Source organism: Crocodylus porosus, unplaced genomic scaffold (assembly GCF_001723895.1).
Source record: "Crocodylus porosus isolate Cpor-Errol unplaced genomic scaffold, CroPor_comp1, whole genome shotgun sequence".
Classification (NCBI taxonomy): Eukaryota; Metazoa; Chordata; order Crocodylia; family Crocodylidae; genus Crocodylus; species Crocodylus porosus.
Window position 1 is genome coordinate 36,278,936 of NW_017728911.1, and position 24,806 is coordinate 36,303,741.

Here is a 24,806-nt window from a genome sequence, read left to right on the forward strand (position 1 = left end):
ATGGGGAACCAGGGCCAGCCGAGCCCGAGAGAGGCAGCAGCTTTCCTTACAAGGAGTTTGGCTGGGGCTCAAGTGGCTAAAGTTGCAGGGAGTCAGAGGTTTCTTCCTTCCCCCCCGCCTCGTTCATTCAAGCGCAGGGCTGGCGCAGGCAGTCGTGGGAGCCGTCGCCGAGATCCCAGTGGCTCGTCCGCGCCCGGCGGGTGGCAGCTGCTGGGGCCGCGGCGCGTGGGTGCCCCCCTGGACCGCTCCGCGGCGACGTGGGCGCGTGTGCGTGCGTGCAGAGGCAGCCCTGGCTCCGCGGAGACAAGCAAGAAAGTCTTCCCAGAAAATTCATCCTTCCGGCATCCCTCATGACAGCCCGGCTCTGGCTTTAAGGTGAGACTTCTTGTTCCCCTCCTCTTTCCCCTGGCACGGGGCGCGCACTGTGGGGTGCCCGGGAGGGGGGGAAGGGGTCTCCCCGGCTTCCCCGGGCACAGCCAGATGCCTTGCCTGGGGCGCGGGGGGGAGGCTGGCAAGGTGAGCAGAGGACGCGGGGAGCAGGACTTTTCCTGGCGCGCTTCGAGGAGGCCGGGGGGGGTTTTGCAGGCTGCGCTTTGCAGAGCTCAGGCTTACCGAAGATAAGTCATTCGGCCCTGAGCGGGGGGTGCCTCTGTGCTGCTGAGGGGAGGCAGGCACCCTGCTCCCACGCCGCGGGGCTGGGCCCGGGCAGGGTGAGCCGGCTGCGGGCTGACAAGCGGGGCTGGAGAGGAGCTGGTGCCAGGGGCCTGGGAGGGCACGCGAGCAAGCGGAGGAGGCGCCTCGGCCCCTGCCCTCGGAGCCCGCCGTCCTGGCTCCACGTCTCCATCGGCACCCAGGCCGTGCGTCGGGGCCCCTCCCGGGAGGGCAGGGCGGCGCGACCCCCGAGCCGCGCTGCCACGCTCTCCTCTTGCTCTCTCCGAAAGGCAGGAGAATGTCTTCGAAGTTCGGCAAACCCCGGGCCGCCCCCAGCGCCGCCGACCGCCTGCCCCACAGCCTGGTGCCCGAGTGCAACGTGGCCATCCTGGGATGCCGAGGAGCTGGCAAGTCGGGTGAGGGGAAGAGAGCGAGAGCGGGGACGAGGGTGCCAGCAGTGACTTGGGGGGGGCGGGAAACGCACCCATTTCACATCTGTTTTGGGCAGCGTTGCCCAGTGGCCTGGGGTTTGGGGACTGGGCTTTGAGTCTCAGTCCTGCCATTGGCCTGGTGACTGGCCTTGCCCTCCCTGAGTAACTCCGCCTGCCCCCGACCACCGGGCTGAGCTCTGCGGGGGGGAGCTCGGAGCGAGGTGCTGTCTCGATTGCACAGCTATTGCTGCGAACCAAGCGACCGGGTTCAAATCCTCCCTCCCCGTTGCGCTGCGAATGGGCGCCGCGGTCTCAGCACTGTAGACTGGCTCTGTGGGTCTCGGGTATTGCACGATCCTGCCCAGAGCCCAGGCACCAGATGCCTCTAGCACCATAGGTCACCTTTGCAAACGGGCTGAGTGGGTGAGACCTGCATCCGGGAAATGGGTCTATCTTGGCATCGTTCTCTCCGTCCTCATGGGGGGAAGTTGCGGACGAGGCTCCAGCCAGCAACCTGCTTACGCGTGCACTGAGCCTTAAGCATGGGGAATGTCCAAATGAAAGCCCTGCCTCTGCGGTTAAGCCCATGCTTCAGCAACACACGGACGTGCCTTGCAGCTGCATCCGTGGCTCAAAACCCCTTCGACTCTGTTGGCTGTCAGAAGTATTACCGCAGTACTCTGTAGTTACCACAGACTAGCTAGCATAGATGCTGTGCCCTAAAGAGGAACATCAGCGGGACTTTCCTAAAGTTCCCCTAAAGAGGAAAGTCAACTATACTGGACTAGCTATGTAGCAGCGCCTAGCTCCCATGTTCATACGACTCTTCCCCTTCAAGACACTACACCAGAGCAAGGCAGGCAGGATGGGGAATGAATGAAAGGTGAAGGTGCGGTGGGAACGGCTGGGCCCAGGAATGACGTTTCCTCGTGGAGCCTGTTAAGCCGTCGTGAGTAATAGCTGATTATCGCTGCCTCCCCGCCAACACCCGGAGACCTGCCCGTGCATCTGAATTTCTTTCGTTCCCTTTGTGTGCACCGTGCAGGCTGATGCCAGGGACCCAGTTCCTGCATAAACCCGGTGCTCCCTGCACGCCACTTGATGCTTTCTAAAACGTCTCTTAAGTTCCCGGGGGAAAAGCTTGTATCGTTGTGGGTGCCCTAAAGTGAATGCAACCCTGAATGAAACCTGGCCCATATACGACTGGTTCTGCTCTCCTGATGCAGGCCTGGCTACTCTTTGCAGTGACAGCACCTGCAGGCCCTAATAAAGACCCCCATCAAATTGTGCTAGGTGCTGTAGAAATAGCAACAGCACCTTCCCAACAGCTCCCAGTTGCAATCAGCTCACAAGACATGCAGAATACAAGATGGTAGTGCTAATAGTGTTAGTGGCTTCCAGCAGCTCAATGCCTGACCCAAGAGGTAACTCTGAGCCCAAGGCCAGGGCACTTTGCAGGGAGCTGTGCTGTGTGTGCTCATGGCAATGCTATGTGGCATAAGTGTCAGCATGCACATGGGACAGCTGTATTACTCAGGAGTGAAACAGTTATGAAGCTGATCTCCATAGAAAGCCTATAAACACTTAATATTGCCTCCCAGCATCGAGTCCACATTGCAGGAAAAGTGTTCGGAGAGTTTTCAATGGCTTACTGGGGGTGTTGTTTGTGCAGCTTCGCCTATAAAGCCAGAGGCCTCTTTACTCTGAGTCGGACTGTGCCGGCCATTGAAGGCGCGGAGAAAATAGCAAATATATTCTGAAAGCTTCTAGGAAAGGTCAGACATTTAACACCGAAGGCCAAGGTAAGACGCAAAGGCATCCTATTCCTTGGTGGTGGAAAATTGCCATATCCTTCCATGAAACGTCAGATCCTAAGCAGTTTTCTGAGGGATGCTGGCTGAGCAGTGCCTCTGACTGGGGTAAGGCTGCGGGACACGCAGAGGCATGGAGAACACAGATAATAGACCCTGCTTAGCAAGAGATGTGAGCACGTATTTGACTTTCAGCCCCGGGCTCTGTGCTTGAGGCTGTGCCCTTCAAAGGCCGCGGTGAACCTGCCATGGTGGTCAGTGATGCAGGATCAGGCGGTCAGCGCTTAACTCACCGTTTAGTACGTGCACAAGTGCTTTGCTTTCTGTCCTAGCCCCGACTACGCTAGGCAGGGGGTTGGGATAGGAAAGGTTACACTCTTGTAACAGGGCTTTGACTCCAGTGACAATTGATCAGTGTAGCCTGGAGGGTACAAAGAAAGAGGAGACGTGCCTGGGGAAAGCTGGTTTAAAAGCCCCAGCCGATGTTCAGAGACTTGGAAGGGCAGAAATAGCAGCCAGATAGCGACAGCTCATCATTTGGAAAGCACCGGTTCCCACGGTCCAGCCATCTCTTTCTTCCTTTGTCTCCACGTAACACCACATCATCCTATTATTTCTAATGAATGATTTTGCACCTCAGTGGGCGCCGTGAGGGTGCAAGCCTGGCCCTCGCGCTGCCAAGGCTTCCAGGCTCCTTGCTGCAGACCCGGGCACCAAAGCCACGGCGCGGCCCGGGCCCCCAGGGCTTTCTGGCTCCATGCGTGTTGCTGGGGAGCGGGACGGGAAAGGACTGGGCTCTCCTGTTCCTGCTCATTGTGGGCACGTGGTTGTGACCAGTCCTTTTGGGAACGCGCGCGGCGGGACACGCGGTGCTGGCTGGGGAGTCTGGATGAAATGCCCTGTCGTTAGCTAACGCTAATTTGTGGAAACTGGAACTTGCAGGAAAATGAACTGGTTCTCACCGAATTTTCTTCAGGCCGGGATGACTCCTGGTGTGGGAATGGCCCACCTGCCCGTAACAGCCACTGAGCCACGGGCGAGGGCTCCCCCCGCAGAAACGGGCCCCCTGAGCTGGGCAGTGCAGGGATTGAACCTGGGTCCCCGCAGGGAGTGCTGCAGCTCTTCTGGGCTGAGTCTCTCTTTGCTCCCACCCCACAATAAAGGCCAAAAAGTCCCAGTTTCATGCTGAAAGCCTGTGTTGAAACTCAACTTTTCCCACCTATCATAACCCTTGTTTACTGGCCTTAATTGCAATATATGTATCAGCTGAAGGAACGGCATCTATCAAGGTCAGTGCGGGCCCTGTCATAGAGTAATTGGTTTCAGGCTTATTTAGCGTGACCTACCTCCACATCTCCAGGCTCAGAGATGGCAAGTTCAAACCTTGACAGCATGGAGTCAAGCCCTTCCCAGTCCCCGCTCTTCGGCCGTTGCCGGTACAGGTTAGCTCGGGATTGCTAGCCTGCAGGAATTGCACTGACTACTCACTTAGCAATCAGCACACAGCCAGAGTGCTGCAGTGCTAACCACCTGCTCCAGTACAGGCAAATGCTGCACACTTCAGTCTAGGGGTTTGCATCTGCAAAACACTTTGCAGGCCTATGCTAATTAAGCCTGGCTGGTAGATACTGTTATTACAGAGAAACTGGGGCAAAAGCAAGTTGGATGACTTTTCTAAGACCATGGAAAGGGAGTCACTGTCAGAGCTGGGCTTAGAAGGGGAGTTCCTGGCTCCCAGCCCTGTGTTCAGTCCTCCTCTCTCAGGATCCCTATGAGAACTGTGATTTGTTCAGTCTAATCTTTTGGCCTTGAAAGTGTCCTCTGTGTCAGCAAAGATGAAATTAGGGTTCAGGAAGATAAAAGCATGTATATCCTGCATACAAGGTTGTCTCTCTCCAGACTAAAACAGAGGCAAAAGAGGTGGAAGCAAGAAGGGTCTAAAGATGTTTTAATTTTGCGGGCAGAGCTAAACGGGCCACCAAACTGCCTTGTGATGTAGAACGGGTCTGTTTCCCTTGGCACAAAGCTGCAGCAACTTCTAGCTACCACCGAGCGAGGGGGGCGAGTTGTGTGTAGGTACAAACACAATGGAGACTAAACACCTCTTTTCGCCTTTTGCAGCGCTAACAGTGAAGTTTCTGACCAAGAGGTTTATAAGCGAATACGATCCTAATTTGGGTAAGTCGTTTAGTTCTTTTCCCCTGGTTTTCACCTGTATACCGTTTCCCACCACCCTTCTCTGCCTGCCCCATTACTGGTATTGTTTCAAACCAAGCAGCCAGTTCCTGCAGCTTTCTTTACCCAGCTGGTACCAAGTTGGCTCTCCGCTCTGGCGCATGAGAAAACAATTTGCCTTTAAGTGGAGAGCAATTCTTCTGTTGGCCTAGGTTTCCATGAATGTGGCATTTAAGGAACCATAATTATGCTTCTTTGAAAACAGCTGAAGAGTTGGAAAATATGAACCCCTTGACACAAATTGACCTGCAAAATATTGATTTTATTTTTTATCCTTAAATCTCATTTGCTATGCGCTTTACATCTGTGTTGCCAAAATATGATCAGATGTCACCGTCTGAAAGCCTTTCAACCTGAGGGCTGTGCTGGGGATGTTAGTTGCTGTCTTATTGCATTTGTAAGCGCTTCTAGAAGTTGTGACAAGCCCAAGCTTTTATTTTTTATGTCTAAGGAACTTTCCTCCTCTGTCTTTCCAGCTATGGCTGCTTCAGCCTTGCAAGTTGAGCTGGGTCTTGCACTTGAGCCTTCATTAATATTATTCTCCGCTGATGTTAAGAGCGATTCCAGCTGTGCTTCTGCAACAGCAGCTAGTCTCAGGCTGAAACAGTGGGCATGATTCTCCCCTTTGTGCTCCAGTGCAATGGGGAATAACTCACCTGCCCAGGGGTGGGCAAAATGTGGCCCGCAGCCAGATCTGGCCTGCCAAGGGATTTTGCACAGTCCGCAGGCTTGGCCCCCTGCCTGGCCCAGGCATGTGTGGCTGGTCCTGCCGCCCCCGGGCATGTGACAGGGCTGGAGTGGCACGGCAGCTGGACCTGCTTCCTGGCAGCCCTGGCGATGGTGGCTCCTTCCAGCTGCCAATCTCTGCTACCGCTGCTGGATCCGGCCTCGCTGCCCAGGCACCCCAGCCCCTCTGCCTGCACCCATTGCTGGGGGTGCTGGGCAGAGTGGGTGGGTGGTGTCTCCATGCAGACCAGCCCAGGACCCGCACAGCGAGGCCAGGGAGATGGGATGGGGCTGCAGGCGGGCACGGCCAGGATTGGGCTTGGGGTCGGGATTGCAGGGCAGTGACAGTATGGGGCCAGGGCACAGCCACAACCTGCTGCCCGCACGTCCCTGTGACAGGTGCCAGTTCTGCAGGCAGGGCACCCGGCCTACTCCCCTGACACCCGTCCTACTCCTAAGGCTGCTCCCTGCCCACCCACGGCCCAATCCCAGCCCCCCGGCCGAGCGGGGGGCAGAGCTTAGGGAGTTTGGATGAGTTTTCGCGGGCCGGGGGTGGGGAGTGCTGACCTGGCCCGCCTCCCTCCGTGGCCCTCCAGCCCAAATAATTGCCTGATCTAGCCCCTTGGTTGTGAGGCAGTAGCAGGTAGCAGGGGTTATTCTCATTAGGCATCTCATGATGAGCTCAATCCTTGTGGGGAGCAGTTGTGGGGGTGCTACGCCTTGCCTGGTCTTCCTCCGAGCAGAAAGCCCCGCTTGGTGCCCAGGTGCCCGTGCAGTTCTTCCATGCAATGGGCCCTCAGCTCCCATAGACTAGCGGCTCCAAAGCCAGGCCGTCTTCCCGCTGAAGTCGATGGCAAAACGCCCGCTTGATCTGAGCGGTCTCAAGTCACGTCAAATCAGTGGAGCTTGGAGTCCCACGAGAGAGCCACATGCGAGATTCACAGCACGCAAGTGAGAGGTGGGAACCGTCTATTCCCATGGGGATCTTAGAAGAGAAAAGGGGGCTGCAGCAGTGTAAGACCTTGCCGTGCAGTTCATATTAATTTGCGCTTCCCATTGAATACGATTGAGCCCCTATTGCCACGAAGCATTTACCAAGGCAAACTATACACAGGATGCCAGGGTCTCCTCAGATGAGCACGAAGGGCGATATTTTATTCTGCCGATTCTGTAGCTAAGCCTAAGTGTGATCCTGTTCCACTCTGCTCAAGTCCCTGAGAAAATGTTAATATGGACGGTGGGTGGATCGTCCTCCTCCTCGCTGCTTTTTTTGTGCCAGCCTGAAGGGTAAGAGGATGGTGTCTTACAGAGGTGGATGCACTCATGGATTTTCAGGTACCTGAACTGGGTGGAATAGGATCACATATAGGTGCCCAAGTCGACTTAGACACCTGGTCGGTGGAATAGGATCTTGCCCCGAGGATCCTTTTTTGGTTAAGAAGGATCTGATCCTTTTTTGGATAAGAAAAAGGAAATGGCTTCCTGTTCTCAGCTTGGCTCGGCTTGTCATTTCACACCGTGTAGTTCCTTTACTACCGGTTCCCTCCGCACAGTCCATCTGGTGTCTTGTTTTATGAGTCACATAACTGTGCTCCAATGTGAGAAAATACATCACGGGAACATGGATGGACCAAGAAGGATGAGAGAAGGGCAATCGTAGCTCTTGTCCCAGGGGGCTGATGAGAATGAAAACAAAACCAGCCCTGACAGACACCAGAGGGGGAGAAATAAAAGGAAACCCTCTTCCGCGGGGTCAAAGTTGCTTTTATTTAAAAATGACAGAACTGAAATATGAGTGTGCAGGAGCATGGGATGCTTGTGCTCTGTGTTGGTGGCTGGGAAGATGGGGCTGTGGGGAGGGAGGAAGTTGAGAGGGTGAAAATAAAGTGAGTCTAGATTTGCTCCATACCTCCAGGGGGCTGGGGGACGGCGGTCACAAGAGCGATTCATCCTGCGCTCTGTACTTAGTCCTTGCACAGAGATGTTTCTCACTGACATCAGTGGTGGGAACTTTGCCAGAGCAAAGACTGTAGGATTTTCTTTCCTGTTTTTCTTGCATCCGGATGCATGTGCTCCTTTATAAAGGGGTATAATCCCCCCCTGCCCACAGTCAGCACCAGGACTGTGGACTGCTCAAGTCCCTCCATCCCACCCTGACACCGTAAGAATAAAGGAAAAAAGGCCGTAGGAACATGCCAGGAGTGCCCGCTCCTACACGCTGGAACAATCCTCTGCGGGGAGAACGGAGGCAAACGGACTTCTGTTTTTGTTTTTTCCTGATCTGTCCCCATCCACCCATGAATCGGGTCTGAGGACCAGCTTAAGTTTCTGCACCTGCCTGGTACCATGGAAAGGTTTATCGTTGAGCGGTGCAGCGATCTGCAGGAGTAAGGGGCTGACGAGACGCTCCTGAAGGCAATAGCAAAGAAAGTTCCTGGCTCAGTTAAACCAATGGCCCATCTAGCCCCTATCCTGCCTCTGGGAGTAGCCAACACCGTTTGCTTCAAGGGAAGATGCATGACCCCTGCAATAGGCAGTTTCATAGTTTCTAGGGTCAGAAGGGACCTAAACAGATCATCAAGTCTGACCCCCTCCCCTGGGCAGGAACGAGTGCTGGCATCATAATACCCCAGCCAGATGTCTATCCAACCTCCTCTTGAAGACCCCCAAGGTAGGGGAGAGCACCACCTCCCTTGGGAGCCCGTTCCAGACGCCAGGTGGTGATGAGAGAACCTTTCCCCTGGGGGATGTTTCCTCCTGACCCCCGTTCATTAGAGGCTGGCTGGTGCCTTGAAACATGAGCATTTATGTCCCGTGTTTCATTTTTCCTTTTATCTCTGCTGCACATGAAAAATCTCTTGGAATCGGGCAAGTATATTCTGTTCCCTTAACAGGCTCGTCATTCCCCATCCCATGCACGCACGTTGGGTTGTTGTTGCAGAGCGGATTGAATCATGAGCTTGGAATTATTCAAAACCTCGTTTGATCCTCCCCACTCCCCCACAGCCAGGAGGAGATGAACGTTAGAGACTGATATAAGGGGGCGGAGAAGAATCTGATCAACTTCTGCAGCTAGAAATTGTCCACAGAAAGATGTGCTGTGACGCGTGGCGCTCCCCCCAGTGGGGCTCAGACATCTCCGTTACAACTGATGGAGCATGCTACCTCCCAAATCTGTTGGTCAGTGCAGGATGGCCCTCTGGCCTAGCACCATTTTGGGTTGAACCAGGAACATGGCCCTAAAGAAACACAACTGTCATAAAGAATTCAGTACTGAACAAAATGCTTCCAAATGTTTCCTGATCTGCTGTAGCTATGTTGGAGGGTCTCTGAGGCCAATCTTGGCTTTGGAACAAGCCCTCTGGGCTCATTGTTTTGCTCCTAGTGTAAATCCAAAGACAGACGTTGATTTTAATGAGCTACCCCAGCCGCAAAGAGCCAGCCTAGAACAACCCCGTGGTCGTGACAGCTGGGAAGGGACTTTCTCTACCATTACCACAAAGCCAGGAGAAGAAATTTGGGGCCAGAGCAAATTGCCCGGGTCCCTTGCTCATGAATGTGGGCAAAGCACAGGGCGCTCCTTCCCCTCCTCGTCACGGGAGGAGTTGTACCCGCTTGCACTAGGCCTGAGTTTGGCTCTGGCACTTGGAAGCCTTACGCGTTGTGAACTCAGCCCTACTCCAAAGTCCATGAAAGCCAGTGGAAAGCCAGAGGCCAGCGGCAGCGTTTAATCACTTAAAGAAACAAAGTCTCCCAATCTTTTCATTTCCTTTCTTTTCCAGGGCCTGTTGAAGTCGGTGGGAAGATCCTCATTGGCTTGTGAGGCTTTGGGATCAGGCTGTGAGTGCAATTAAGCGCCGAGTGTGTTCAAAACGCCAGGCACAATTGCAAACTAGCGTTCTGGAACGGTGTTCACCTTGGCAGGCAAACTTTATCCCCGCAGGAAAAAAAAAAAAGAGCAACAGATGCAGAAGTCTGGAGATAGCTGTATTTTGCACTGACTGCACTTGAATGTCCTGGGCATTTTTTCCACTGAGTCTCTGTTTGGGTAATTAGCAACGATTTTTATAGGCCCAAATCCAGCACACAGTGAAGAATTGTACATGATTGATTGTGGACATTAGCAAGATATGGATGGTTTCCAAGGACTGACTAAAGAGCCAATAACTCAGCAATCAGCCTCTGGAAAAAAAAAATCTTGCTTGCTCCTGCTATAGCATCGTTTACTTGCTTTTGTAGATCAGGCCACTTTTGAACACACCAGTGCTAGAACTGGCTTGTCTTATCCCCTATCAGAAGATGCCCAGATGCATTTGGGCAATAGGTCTGCACTAAAATACACACTGCTTTATCCCTCTCGGCTGAAGGTTTGGGAGAGACTGCTCTGCACTCATTGCTAGGTTTGTCCATTGTTACTCCTGCTTAACGCTGTGGAAGGGAAGGCCCTGGGGTTTTGCCAGGGTTCAAATGTTGTAAAGCAACAGTGAATCAGGCTCACTAGCTTTCCCATTCCTCTGTGAGGACAGCAAATCGATCTCGCAAGGGGCTGGCCACTCAGCATGCCCTGTGCTGGATTGGATCAGCATTGCTCAACAGTGTGTCATAGTGTCTGTATTGCTGGTAGCTAAAGGAGGTTCATGGATAGGGGCTTGTGCGTTAGGAGCAAGAGGACTTGCATTTTTCTCCATGCATTTCATGGTGGCACGCGGCCTCCGATGAACCGAACGTGGATTCATGAAAGCTTGTGCTTTATCTATATACCTTAGTTAGTCTACAAAGGTGCAGATGTACCCTGCCTTATGCTGCAGAGGGACATGCTGAAGGGAGTGTAGTAGCCACATAGGGTGTTATATGTAGGAGCCACGTTAGGGTGTTATTCATTTTCCAGAGGGAGATGAGAAAAGCAAGGTGACCAAGGTTGGAAAGGGGTTGGGGCCTCAGCCTTGACTACACTTGAGCAATTCCTGGCTTCTGGGCCTGTGCTTAGCCCGTTACAGTGCAGATGCAAAGCACTGGGATGGTTATTCCCAAGAGCCGATTCCTGGGACTGACGATCAGCCAGGTCCAGTCATGCCTAACGGCCCATGGGACTAGCCTGTGCAGGCACGCTGGTTCCTTAGCCAGTAGCCCCCATGGGCAATGATGTGTCCAGTGTGTCTTCGACTCTACGGCTGGGTTGACCGGGGCAGTCTTTGGCATAAACCTGGAGCGAGGCTTGAATTGATGCCTTCAAGGCTGCAGCAAGACACTTGAGTCACCCTGCAAGGGGAGCTCGCGGGAATGGGTGAGCGCTGCAGACGGGGGCAGCAAGACAGCATCCTCCTCCCACTGCCCCCTCCCTTCCTTGAACCAAAGCTTTCGTTCTCTTCCTCCTGTTGATTGCTGTCTTTCTTATTTGCCGTGGTTGTACCTTGGGCTCTGCAGCTCCTTCTCTGGGCCGATGGGGGCACAGAAACCACGTGCCTTCGCTGTAATTTTTCAAACCTGGACTTCTCAAGGTAATTGAGACGTGAACTCCTCACCCAGGTGAAGTCAGATCAAAGCGCCTCCGCTCTAGCAGCAGCCCCTGTGCCAGCTATGTGTCATTCCTCTCCTAATGAGCAACAGATGAACCTCACCAAATGAATTTATAGAGGAATTCACTTATTTGCCAAGCGAGAACACATTCATTCGGAAATGGGTTAACCTCTTTCCCATGCCTGTCTCACTCATTTGTGGCAGGATTTATTCTGATGAGGTTTTAACAGCAAAACATGACCTATAGGTTCCCCTCCTACTGTAGGCTTGTTTGTTAAACTGAATTTAAGAGAAATGTTGAAATGGTGATGATTGAAGTGTAAACCTCGTTTCCAGGGCAGGAAATGATGCGCTGTATTCGCTTTCGAGAAAGGGGATTAGGCTTCTGGTTTAAAAGGGCGATTGCTTAGCAGAAGGAGCCAGCTGAGAGAGGATGTTTCCTGATCACACCGCACGGGGCAGGCAGGGGTCTGCGGCTGGCTCCGGGCTCTGGGAGGAGCATCCTGGAGGAGACCTTCTTGTCCTCCGGCAGGACCTACCTGTGGGAAGACACCAGGAAGCGTCCCTGGCACCAGAGGATCCAACCCTGGGCTCTTTACAGTGACCGTGTCAGTAATTCTCACTCCAGCAGAAGGTCTTGGGGGTCCCTTGGCTAATATTTGGGATGACGCTCAGCGTTCGGCACTTTCCCCTTCGCTGGGTACGTAGCATAGGATAGGGAAGCAGTCCCCTTCAGCTGTGTTCGTTGTGTGTTGCAGAGGACACCTACACCTCAGAAGAAATCGTGGACCAGCAGCCGGTGCTGTTAAAAGTGATGGACACAGCTGACCAGGTAATGGGAAGGACTGCGCAGGCGCTCGGAGGGGGGCGCTGTCTGGGCCGTCAGAGAATCTGGCGAGACCCCGCTGCCCCCAGGGCCCGTCTGGTGGCAGCGGGGGGAGCGCTTGCTCCGTCTGGTCTCTGGGATTTCCAAAGCAAGCCGACAGCTTCTGTTTTAGGTCACCCCAAATTGAAAAACTGTCAAAATTTTCAACAACTGCAAAGCCTGAAATAAAACTCATTTCAGACCAAAGGAAAAGCTCCAAATGAAGCATCCCATTGCATCCTGCAGGGTTCCTCTTCCTAATGCTTTCTGATATTTAGAAGAGTGTGGCAGACATTGCTAAAAGCAGAGTTGGCAGGCAGAAAAAAAATCGAAGGGTTTCTTTCTGCAAATGCCAAAATAAAACACATTCAATTGTTCTGGGCTTTTTTGCAGGGCAGGTTTGGGTTTTTTAGTTACCAGAATGATGTGCTGAGATCAACATGCGGCACAGGTGGGAGGCACGTGCGTTGCACGGTTGGCCCCCTGCGAGTGCGCTATAGCCGTGACACACGTGCACCGCTGCAGAGCGCTTTTAAAGTGGCCGGTCACCCGACAAACGAGCTCTCATCAAAGGAGGGATCAGATGAAGGTGCTCCACTTTGGTGCGCCTTCAGGAACTTGTGTTCCCTTGGATGAATTTGTGGCGGGATGGGGGCTCTCTGCAGCAAGGGAGTGAGCTGCCAGCTGGGCTTTGCCCAGCCTGAGCTGGAGGGGGGCAGGTGGATTGGAGCCCCCCCTGCCTTGCGGCTCGACTTCCAGCCCCTCTCCCTCCGGCTCAGGCCAAGCTGGCAGCGCGCTCCCCCTGCTCTGTCTCCCTCCCTTCCTGCAGACAGTACAGGAGCAGGGGAGGGGCAGGGCTGGGGGAGAGAAGCCGCAGGCAGGTTCGATCCCCTCTCCTGACCCAGCAGGCGAATGTCTGTTGGGTTGCGGGGTGGAGGTGATGCTTTAACTCACGGCGCTTTATGTATTCCCCCCCGACACCCCCACCCCCACCCGATGCATCTCTGCATGGTTATTCCTGGAATATTGCTACCGACATCAACACCTGGCAATGCCAGTCCTTACCATGTGTGGACCAAATAGCAGCAGTACCACCATGTAAAATTTGGGCACGTCTCTCTTGGCAGAGCGCTGCGTGCCCGGGTTTGAAAACCACTGGTGCAGAGGAAGTGACCACTGAAAGAAAGTTTTGCAGTGATGCTGGAGCAAGAATCAGTCCCCTCGATCCACGCCTCTGTATTCCTGATGACAGAAGCGTGCGTGCGGTTTTTTTGAGACGCCCTGTTTTAGGGTTTATGCCGCTGCCCATCACTCCTACCTAAGCTTTGTCCCAGTAAAATCAGCAGCATTAATGAAACGCCTACAGACTTAGTGGAACCTGTGGCTTGGCAGCGGCTTGTATGTCTTGCTCCGTGTCCATTATGAAGTCTTTGACAAGATTTTCAGAGAGGCCCAACACAATGAGTGCCCTAAGCCTGCTGTCATGTGTTAGGAGCCAAGCACTGCACCCTTTTGGGCTCCTTTGAAAAGATCTAGCCTGAAAAGACAACAGTATTGGTGGTGCTTGGTCCACCCTGGGTGGACTGAGCCTTGGGGTATGTGCTGATCTCAGTGGTCTAGTTGTTCGGCCTAGAGGGGAGCGTGCTGCCTCCAGGGCCGTGGAGTTGCAGATTCAACCCTGGGTGTGCGCCCAGGCTCCCGGGTCCAGGAGTTTTGGGGGTCGGACTTGATGATCTGCTCAGGTCCCTTCTGACCCTCCGAGCTATGAAACAATTACATCAGGGTTGACTCCAGAATCATCCCCTGGAGCAGCTCCTCTTTTACGGCCCCTGCTTCCCCTGGGCTGCATGCCAGTCTAGTCCACTCTTCCTGATTATTCCCTGCTGACCGACGCCTGGGGACTTCGTGTCATCTCGGTTTCCTGCAGTGTGACACGAATGGTGAATGTTTTGCTAATAGCGTGACCCTCGATCTGGCTGAGATCAGCTGCTAATACCTGTGCGGGCATAGGTGTAAGACAGTCCTACAGACCTGGGATAAATCAGGGCTTACTCCTTCCCTGCTGTTTGCAAGCCAGGAAAAGGGGGGTGTCCAGTACATAGGGAGCGGGGCCAAGATGGCCCTAGTCATCGCAGACTTGTCTGTAGTTCAAGAATCTGGTCCCTTAGACTTAAATCCCAAGCTCAGCCTATGGCACAGTGAAGTGAAGTGGAGCTGTGTCTGGGGACAGCGGGAAGCAGATTTAGTTCAACTCCTCTGCTCACATCACGCCTCTCTTCTGGGGGCTCCCCCTTCCTCAAGCCCACCTCCCGCAGAGACTCCCACTGACTTCAGTGGGCTTTGAATTAGGCCCCTTAGGGATCTCCAACCCAAAGGGCTTCTCATCAGATGCTCTCCCTTTCCAGGCCACAAAAAGAAGTCCTTTTAGTTGCAAAGGAAAAACCCCGCAGATTAAACTGACCAGAGGCTGCCTGAACAGCTCCTCTTTCAGGACCCCTGGCGGAGTGAAAATCTGACACCGATGCTATGTAGCTCCCGATTGCTATGGTACAGGGCAGCACTATCTGCTTAACGTCACCGATTTGCTGTACAATGAACCTTTTGATGCTAAGCCAAGTCCAAAGTCAAACAACCTTTTGAAATGAGCTTAGTTTTGAAACAAAGCCCGCAAGAAGTGAATGCCCCCCAGACGGACCGTGATAGTGGCACCAGCCCGTGATAATGCTGTCCTCTGTTACCGCGGTAGGATGCACCACTCAACTGCGAGCGCTATCTCCACTGGGCCAACGTGTTCCTGGTCGTCTACAGCATCGACAACAAAAAGAGCTTTGAAGGTTGCCATCAGTACCTGGATATCATTTCCCTTCACTCGAAAGGCGTTCAGCACAATTATCCTGTCCTTCTGCTGGGAAACAAGTTAGATATGGAGCAATACAGGTAACCGTCCTTGATGCACGCCGAATGGCGATATTGTTTAATGCAGACTATCCCATGAAGATGCTCTTTGTGCTGGTATTAATTCTTTGGTTTATTGTGTGTGCTGTTTCTGATGCTGGAAAAAGGTGGATGCTTGCTAGCCCTGGTGTTCTGCATTCGTATCATATCATACATCATATCATACCATATCGCTGAATATATAGTATTAATATATGTTCTGTATTCATATCATATCATATTGCTGAATATATAATATTAATATATGCAATCTAAGCAGCAAGCTCCCCCTGAGGTTACTCAGGGAACCTACATGTCATATGTTTTGGGGCACAGAGAAATGAAAGACTTGGGCTGACCCAAAAGTTTTCATTTCAAGCCAAGGTGAAATGTTTTGTTTTCAAATATTTGACCACTCTCCTCCCCTCCCTTTTGGAAAAATGTTAGTTTGAAACAAAGCCATTGTTTTCAAGCAAAAAGCCAATCCACCTCCTATAATGCCCATCCATTTGAGAGGAATCCAATCCAGTCTAATTGCTTTGGCAAAATGAACCTCCTTGATGTGTCCACGTGGTTCCCTCTCCCCCCCAAATTTTTCTCAACCAAAATAATTGGCCTCACTTCACTAATAATTTTGGTCCTGTGGAAATGGTGTTTGTCAGTGAAATTACTATTTGCTCCTAAATTTTGTCCCACTCCATTGTCAGCTCTGGCCTGGAGGGCTTAGGATAGTCTGGATACTATCCGGTCCTGGATCTTTTTGCTGAAGCAGGAGGACGTTGCAGTACCGGTAGTGATTTTTGCAATGTTTTAACACCCTCTGGGAGGACTCACTCTGTGACGAGCGGGCTCCGGTCCGCCCGGCCCTGGGCACCCATCCCTCCACCCCCTCCCTCGACTGGGCTGTAGTAATGACACGAGGGTATTTTCTGCTCTGTGCAGCTGTCGCTGCCGTATTGTCTCTCTCCTTTTGACCTTCCCTTGCCCAGTGGCAGCCGGTGTTGCATTGTCCACCATAAGAACGTGCTCGCGGGCTCTGCTCTGAGCCCTGTTATTTATTCTGTATTGCTGGGAGGCGACAGATCAATACAAATCCTCGTATCCTATCTTCACATCCTTCGCAGCCATAGACATGCCGTGAGGACGCTTGTTCTGACTGCCTGATGTTGCCTCTTCTGCTTAAGTTTTTTTCCTTCTTTTTCCCCTAATATCCATATGCTGTGGGAGGTCGCTGCTAATTTTAGCTGGGTTTTTTAGGCTGCATCGCAACAGAATCCGATCGTCCCCTTGAGGCATTTGAGCCTGGGCCAGTTCCTTGCTCTGCTCTGCGCGTCTCCCGTGTCCCTTTCTCTCTGGCCGTTTCCGTGCGTGGTGCTGACTGCAGGGACTAGATGTCTCTGGCGTGCTTGCTTGGCTTCTCCTGCTGCTTTGGCCCGAGAGTTTGCACATATGGGAGTCCTGCTTCTCGACATCCCAGAGCTCCCCGCACGCATCCTGCCCCGGGGGCCGTGCTCCACCGAGAGGCAGCGCCGCGGGCACTGCGTTCAGATCTTTCCTCTCGGGTGGAGTAAAGACGAGGATGCCGCGGGATCTCTCTGAAACGCAAAGAACGTGCCAGCCCCATCCCACTTCCAAACCCTTGGGGAGCTGAAAGGAAGGAAATCAAAGCCCTTTCTGGAGGCACCCCTCTCTTTGCCAAGGTTAAGTAGTGGCCGCAGGATCACAGCTGGAGCTTGCGAGGCCCTGTTCACTGTCCAAGTCAGCGTCCGCACGGCACTGAGGGACTCCGGCCCCCCTGTCCTTCACAGGGGCCTGTCCCATTTTATCTCCTTTCTCCTTGTCTGCTCCATTGTCAGGGGCGGCTCAGTTTTTCTTCACCCCCTTTTGCCTCTTTGTAACCTCCGTCTTCCTGATCGGCCACTATTTCCTCGCTGTGGCTGCCACCAACGTGACCACGCTCCTCCTCGGGTCATCTCTGGGGACCTCTGGATCTGAAAGCAGGAGCTTCGGCTGCCCGAGTGAAAAAACCAAGCCCCAGACCTACGAACTGAGCTGGGCAAGGTGTTTGGGAGTTTTTCTGACACAGAGTTGATTTGCCAACAAGGCACGGCGTTTGTGGGGAGCTCAGCCTCCCTGCCAAATCCAGCGCTGGCTGCAGACAGGTGTGAAGTCCAAACCTTGGTATCATTGTGATAAAAAGTCATCCGAGGCATGGCAAGGGCAGGCCTGCCAGGCACGTGAACGGCACTCGTTGCAAAAAAGTGTGGAGAAGTCCAAACCTTCGTATCACTGTGATAAAAAGCTCCCAAACGAGCCAAATGCCATGTTCAGTTGGAAACGGACTCCCCCATGCCCACCGTTATGTTTCTTGTGGTGAGAAAATGGAGTTATTTTCAATTTGGAAAATAAAGGAGTTATTTTCCAGTTTTAGTCTGGAGAAGAGAAGACCGAGGGGGGATTGAATAGCCTTCAGCTCCCTGCTGGGGGTTGCAAAGTGGATGGAGCGGGGCTGGTCTCAGTGGGGGCAGATGACAGCACAGGGAGCAATGGGCTCAAGCTGCAGCAAGGGAAGTTGAGGTTGGGTATTAGGAAAAACTTTCTCACTAGGAGGGTAGTAAAACTCTGGAGCAGGTTACCCAGAGAGGTGGTGCAATCTCCATCCTTGGTGGTTTTTAAGACCCAACTAGACAAAGCCTTGGCTGGGATGATGTAGTTGGGGCTGGTCCTGCTTTGAGCGGGGGGTTGGACTGGATGTGACCTCCTGAGGGCCCTTCCAACCCTCGTCTTCTTCGATTGTATGAAACAGCAACTTGTTTCTGCTTTCTTTCAGTTCAGTCAGTGAAGCAGGTTTATTCTCTTAAGCCTCTACGCATGGCCTGGCCCCAGGGTAGGAGTGGGGATAAAAGCAACGTGGTCTGTGGCAGCATCCCACAACCCCACTGCAGGGTCTCGGCAGACCTCCGTGCTCATGCTTTCTTCATGTCGCTGGGCGAGGGGTTTCTCCTGAGTGCCTGCTCCCCAAGTAGGGCAGAGGGCCCGGTCTCTCTGCTAATTCCCCTAGAGACCTCTGCTCCCATTTCAGCCCTGTCGGCCGCTTGTCTGCTATTCTGGCAGGAGGATTCGCCCAGCGGCATTCATCACCTCCTGCGGGCTGGGAGCAGGGAGACAGGAGGGCTGCGGTGCTGACTAGCTGCTTCTGCACCTTTGAGTTGGCTTTGGCCGTGTATGTCTCGCCTGTGGTCTCCAGTGACGTGGAGATGAGTCTGGCCCTCCTGCATGTGCGGGATTTGCAGACAATCGAGGCCCGCAAGTGAATGGCCAAATTGTGCATTTTGTCGGGCGTCTCACTTGCACTGGGATACGGCTCCCCAGACCTGGCCAATGAGCTAGTTGCAACGGCCGTTCCCCAGGGCCCATCGCTGGAAGGAGGGATTACAGCAGGCCTGCCCCAGGGGCAGGCTGTAGGAAGAAGTATCTTCAGCAAAAACGAAGTTTATTTCCTACCTATTTTTACCATCTTGTACCATCTATATTTTCCCCAGAGCCTGACAAAGGGACTTTGATCCCAAAAGCTTGCAGAAAAGGACAGTGCTCTTGCCATTTCCCAGTTGGTCTAATAAAAGGCATCATCCTGGAACCAAGAGTTCTCGTTTCTGGTATGTCACGAGTGTTGGGAAGGGCTTCAGCGGTGCACACCTGCACCTTGCAAGGAGAGGCAGCATCACAGGGCTCCGCCCAAGGCTCCAGCCGCGAGGATGCCAGCGCTTGCAGTGGCTCGTTGTCTGGCCAGCGGAGATTTTTTATCTCAGCGGGACATCGGCTCCATCCAAAAGCCTCGCTGTTCGGGTGGCACGGTCTGGCATGCCAGGCCCAGCAGGGGAGAGTTGAACAGAGCGTGTTGACGCATACCCCTTGCAGCTGCGCCTGCATCCCGGTCCAGGAGCTCCAGGAGACCAACTGGAGGTGCTGGCCCTTATTTTAAAGATGCCTCACCTGATTCAGCCTTGCTCCCTGCAGACTCCAGTGGCTTCCCCTGCATGGGATTTCCTCCTCCCCCGGGGGGTAAGTGGTCTCACTGCTCCCCACTTTTATGTGCCAGGAGACAGATCCATGTTTCTGCGGGCTTCAGATGGTGCCTTTTACTGAGCTGTGGCCCTGCTTCGAGGCTCAGGTCTGAGAGAGGCTAGATGTGTTTGGAGCTCTGACTTGAGAAACAGCGGGTCGAAGCTGGGCTTTGAACCCAGAGGACGGCTGCTGTGATCCAAGGGGCAGATCCAGTCACCTGCCGGCTGTAATCTTTGCAGCAGTTCAGGTTGCAGCGACTGCCCAGGTGCACTCAGCCCTGGTGGTCCTTCAAACCAGCTCATCCGTCCCTGGCCCGTGCGTCTCCTGGACAATTCTTCCTGGCCTCTTCCCCGGCTTGCAACACATGGCTTTTCTCCTGAACATCTGTGCAAGCAGTCAGGGAAGTGAACAGGAGGTTCACTCTTTCTTCATCAGGGACAAGGGAGTTTTACTTCAGCTTGATTTATTTTTTTTTTCTGTTTTACTCAAAGACGCTGAGAGGCTCAGTTGATCTGTACGACTTTTGTTTGCTTTCACGTGTCACAGTTGTGGAGAGTGCAATGAGTGGCTGGGAAGTAAGTTTGCTTCGAAAGGCAATTCATACAATCATAGAAGACGAGGGCTGGAAGGGCCCTCAGGAGGTCACATCTAGCCCAACCCCCTGCTCAAAGCAGCACCAGCCCGACTAGATCATCCCAGTCAAGGCTGTGTCTAACCAGGTCTTAAAAACCTCCAAGGATGGAGATCCTACCATCTCTCTGAGTGACCTGTTCCTGTGTTTTACTACTTTCCTAGGAAGAAAATTCTTCCTAATATCTAAACTCAACTTCCCTTGAGCCCATTGCTCCTTGCTCTGCCATCAGCCCCCATGGAGAACAGTCCAGCTCCATCCCCTTTGCAACCGCCCTGCAGGTACATTGTAAGGGGCTGGAAGGGACCTCACAGATCATGGGGCCCAGCCCCCGCACCGGGCAGGAAAGACATCTGGGGGCAGGTGACCCCAGCGCGGTGACCGTCCAGTCTCCTCTTGAAGATTTCCAGGGTAGGTGATTGCACCTCTGGAGGGAGCTTGTTCCACAGTCTGGACACCCTGACTGCGAAGGAGATTTTCCTGTGTTAAGCCTGAAATGATCTTCCAGGAGTTTGTGGCCATTACTCCTGGTTTACGCCAAGGCTGCCCTGGTGAACAGGTAGTTGAAGGCTGCAATTATATCTCCTCTCAGTCTTCTCTTCTCTAGACTAGACTAAATCAGCCCAATTCCCTCAGCCTTTCCTCACAAGTCCTGTCCCCCAGCCCCCGAACCAATTTTGTTGCCCTTCACTGGACTCTCTCCAATTTGTCCACATCCTTTCTGTAGTGGGGGCCCAAAACTGGACACTGGACACCAGATGTGGCCTCACCAGTGCTGAAGAGAGAGGAAGAATCACTTCCCTTAACCTACTGGCAACGCTCCTACCAGTGCAGCCCAGGATGACACTAGCCTTCCTGGCACCAAGAGCACACTGCTGGCTCATATCCATCTTATTGTCCACTGTCACCCCCAGGTCCTTTTCTGCAGAGCTGCTGCTCAGCCAGTCAGCCCCCTGCCTGAACCGGTGCATGGGATTACATCCTAAGTGCAGGACTTTGCACTTGTCCTTGTTGAATCTTACAGCATTTCTTTTTGCCCAATCCTCCAATTTGTCTAGGTCTCTCTGAATCCTAGCCCTACCCTCCAGCATATCTACTGCTCCCCTCAGCTTGGTGTCACCTGTGGACTTGCTGAGGGTGCGCTCCAGCCCATCTTCCAGGTCGTTGATGAAGGCATTGAACAAAATGCCTTCTCTGGGCCCCCCTCAGGTCCCAGGGGAGGCGCACCCAGTCCATGGGTCAGTGAGGATCTAGTCGGGGAACGTCTGGAGGGACTGGACGTATTCAAATCAGCTGGTCTAGACGATCTCCACCGCCGAGTGCTGAGGGAATTGGCTGCGGTCATGGTGGGACCCCTGGCACGGCTGTACGAGCACTCGTGGTGCTCTGGTGTGGTGCCAGAGGACTGGAAGAGGGCCAGCGTGGTTCCCATCTTCAAAAAGGGGAGGAAGGAGGACCCGGGGAACCATAGGCCAGTTACTCTTACCTCAGTCCTGGGCAAGCTTGTTGAGAGAATTATCCTGGCACACATCCACGAGGGGCCAGCAGGGGAGGTCAGGTTTAGGGGCAACCAACACGGGTTCATCAGTGGCAGGTCCTGTCAGACCAACCTGGTGGCCTTCTGCGGCCAGGTCACCAAATCCTTGGATGCAGTGGGAGCAGTGGACATCGTCTTCCTGGACTTTCGGAGGTCTTCGACACTCTCTCACCCCGTTCTCATTAAGAAACTGGGGGCTGTGGTGTCAACACCCACACAGTCGGACGTGTCACCAACTGGCTGGAGGGCCGCACCCAGAGAGCGGTGGTGGACGGGTCATTTTTGACCTCTTGGGCAGTAGTAACCAGCAGCACACTTATAAGATGGGAAATGCACTTCTTGAAAGCACGGGAGCAGAAAAGGATCTTCGAGTCATTATTGATGCCAAGATGAACATGGGCCGGCAGTGTGGGGACGCAGTCAGGAAGGCCAACCGCACCTTGACATGCATCCACAGATGCATCTCGAGCCGGTCCGGGGAGGTGATCCTCCCCCTCTATGCGGCACCGGTCAGGCCGCAGCTGGAGCACTGCGTCCAGGTCTGGGCCCCGCACTTCAGGAGGGATGTGGGCAGCATGGAGAGGGGCCAGAGGCGGCCACTCGTATGATCAGGGGACAGCAGGGCAGGCCCGACGAGGAGAGGCGACGGGACCTGAACCTGTTCAGCCTCCACAAGAGAAGGCTGAGGGGGGACCTGGTGACTGTCTATAAACTCACTAGGGGGGACCAGAAGGGCTTGGGAGGGACCTTGTTTCCCCTTGTGCCCCCCGGCATAACAAGGAATAACGTCCACAAGTTGTTGGAGAGGAGGTTTAGATTCGACATCCGTAAGGACTACTTCACGGTCAGGGCAGCTAGGATCTGGAACCAACTTCCAAGAGAAGTGGTGCTGGCTCCTACCCTGGGGGGCTTTAAGACAAGGCTTGACAATCACCTTGCGGGGGTCGTCTGACCCCAGCGCTCTTTCCTGCCATGGCGGGGGGTCGGACTCGATGATCTGCTCAAGTCCCTTCCGACCCGACCAGCTATGAAACTATGAAAACTGACCCCAGAGGCACTCCACTTGATGCTGGCTTCCAACTAGACATCGAGCCATTGATGATTACTCTCTGAGCCCGATGCTCCAGCCAGTTTTCTACCCACTTTACAGTCCATTCATCCAGCCCGTACTTCCTTAGCTTGCCTGTGAAAACGGTGTGAGACATTGCATCAAAAACCTTGCTAAAATCCAGGTACGACACATCCCCCGGTCTCCCCGCATCCACAGAGCCAGTCACCTCATCAGAGAAGACAATCAGGTTGGTCAGGCCTGACTTGCCCCTGGTGAATCCCTGCCTGCTCCTAATCACCTTCTTCTCCTCCAAGTGCTCAGAAATGGATTCCTTAATGATCAGCTCCATGATTTTTCCAGGGACCGAGATGAGGCTGACTGGTCTGTAGTTCCCTGGATCCTCCTTCTTCCCTTTCTTAAACACGAGCACTATGTTTGCCCTTTTCCAATCATCCGGGACCTCCCTTGATCACCAAGAGTTTTCAAAGATGATGGCCAGCGGCTCTGCGACCACATCAGCCAACTCCCTCAGCACCCTTGGGTGCATCCCACCCGGGCCCGTGGACTTGTACACATCTTTTTCTAAGTAGTCCCTAACCTGTTCTTTCACCACTGAAGGCTGCTCACCTCCTCCCCAAACTGTGCTGCCCGGTGCAGTAGTCTGAGGCTGACTTTGCCTGTGAAGACTGGGGCAAAAAAGCATTGAGCACTCCCGCCTTTTCTGCATCCAGTTTGCCTCCCCCATTCAGTGCTCATGAACAGTCCTGTAATGAGGGACGCGGTGCTGGTGTGCTGCAGCTGTGCCAGTGAGTGGGGTCTTCCTAACAGGAGAGCACAAATGATGCTCACCTTGTCTCCTTTTCTTGCTGGGACAGAGGACAGTGGCATCATCCTCACCTCAGCCAGCTCCGCATGCTCTGGAGCAACCAGCACCCTGTGCCTTCGGACTGACTGCCGGCCGTGTGATGCTGTCTCTGAGCCACGTGACTGCGTGGACGGATGGCTATCCCGTGGGGTAGCAGTATGGGGTGAAGCAGCCAGCCGTGAGCCAGGCCTTTATTTCATGAAGACTGCATGTGAGAAGGGAGAGAGATTTTGCCTCATTCACAGTATGGCTTTACCGTACGATGTGATACAGGGTGCCTGAGTTTTCTGCATATTCCGCTGGGCATATCTGAATAGGCAATTTCTCATCCACCTATAATACAGGAGTTTGGTCTGTAAGGTATACGGGACTTGACCCTGCATCCTTGCAGTCAGCAGGAGCTGTGCCATGAACTTTGAAGACTTTTGGACCAACTCTGGAGTCGAGCAGCTTCTAAAGCCCATTCCTGCATTGGGGTCTGAGCCCTCCCTTAGCAGTGCCAGCAACACACTGTGGCTGGACCTCACGTCACGTGGGGACAGAAACCCAAGGCATACAGCAGCTAAGGCCTGATCCAAAGTGCACCCAAGTCAAATGAAGTCTTTCCTATGAGATAAGTGGGCTTTGGTATGGGTCCTAAAGCCTCTGTTTCTGAGCTAATAGGGTTGCCAGCCCCCTAGGATTGCCTTGGAGTCTCCAGGAATTAGATATAAATCCGCAGGAGACTGCTGAGAGTCACCCAGGAGATAAATGATAGGGCATGCATTAAATAAAATATATCTCATCTGATTTATACAGTAGTTCAGTGGGGTTTTAAAACGTAATAGTAATGTGCATGTGCCTTCCTGCCGTAGAGTCTGCGCACTGTAATTAATGTCGTTACGGCACGTGATGAAACCTCCCAGAATAGAGTCGGCAACCCTAGTCCCAACTTTGCAGGCCGCTGTGGTTTCAAGGGCTGTAGCGTCCGCTAGAGGAAACGTTCCCCATGCATCCCAGCGGTCACGGCTCACGCCCCACACTCTGCTCACCTCCTGTCCTCTTCTCCTTCATCAGACAGGTCACCAAATCCGACGGGCAGGCTCTCGCTGCCAAGTACGGGTGCTTGCTTTATGAAGTTTCCGCCTGCCTGGATTTCGAATCTGTGCAGCACGTGTTCCACGAAGCCGTGCGGGAGATGAGGCGGGAGATGGAGAAGAGCCTGACCGTCCGACCCCTGTTCATCACCGAGGAGAGGCCGTGCCTGCACATGGTGACACCAACGCCCGTGGCCTCCAAACACGGCCTGGCCAGCTGCACGTTCAACACGCTCTCCACAGTCAACTACAAAGAGATTCCCTCTGTTGCACAAGCCAAGCTGGTCACGGTGAAATCTTCCCGGGCCCAGAGCAAGAGGAAAGCTCCCACATTGACCTTATTGAAAGGCTTTAAAATCTTTTAAGGCTTGACTCTACTGGCCCTGACTGCTTCGGTGCCCCCGGGGCTTG

General features: G+C 53.6%; 1 protein-coding gene across 1 annotated transcript; it reads left to right on the forward strand.

The window, feature by feature from the left end:
- On the forward strand, positions 1-24,806 carry RASL12 (RAS like family 12). The gene is made up of 6 exons (XM_019533818.1): positions 1-375; positions 942-1,067; positions 5,015-5,071; positions 12,130-12,203; positions 14,983-15,173; positions 24,376-24,806. The coding sequence occupies exons 2-6, from the start codon at positions 950-952 to the stop codon at positions 24,758-24,760; spliced, it is 825 nt and encodes a 274-aa protein (XP_019389363.1). The 5' UTR covers positions 1-375; positions 942-949; the 3' UTR covers positions 24,761-24,806.

Coding starts and splice junctions, on each gene's coding strand:
- RASL12 (XM_019533818.1), top strand. CDS start 950: ATGTCTTCGAAGTTCGGCAAACCCCGGGCCGCCCCCAGCGCCGCCGAC. Junction 1,068..5,014: donor CCGAGGAGCTGGCAAGTCGG/GTGAGGGGAAGA, acceptor CGCCTTTTGCAG/CGCTAACAGTGAAGTTTCTG. Junction 15,174..24,375: donor TTAGATATGGAGCAATACAG/GTAACCGTCCTT, acceptor CTCCTTCATCAG/ACAGGTCACCAAATCCGACG.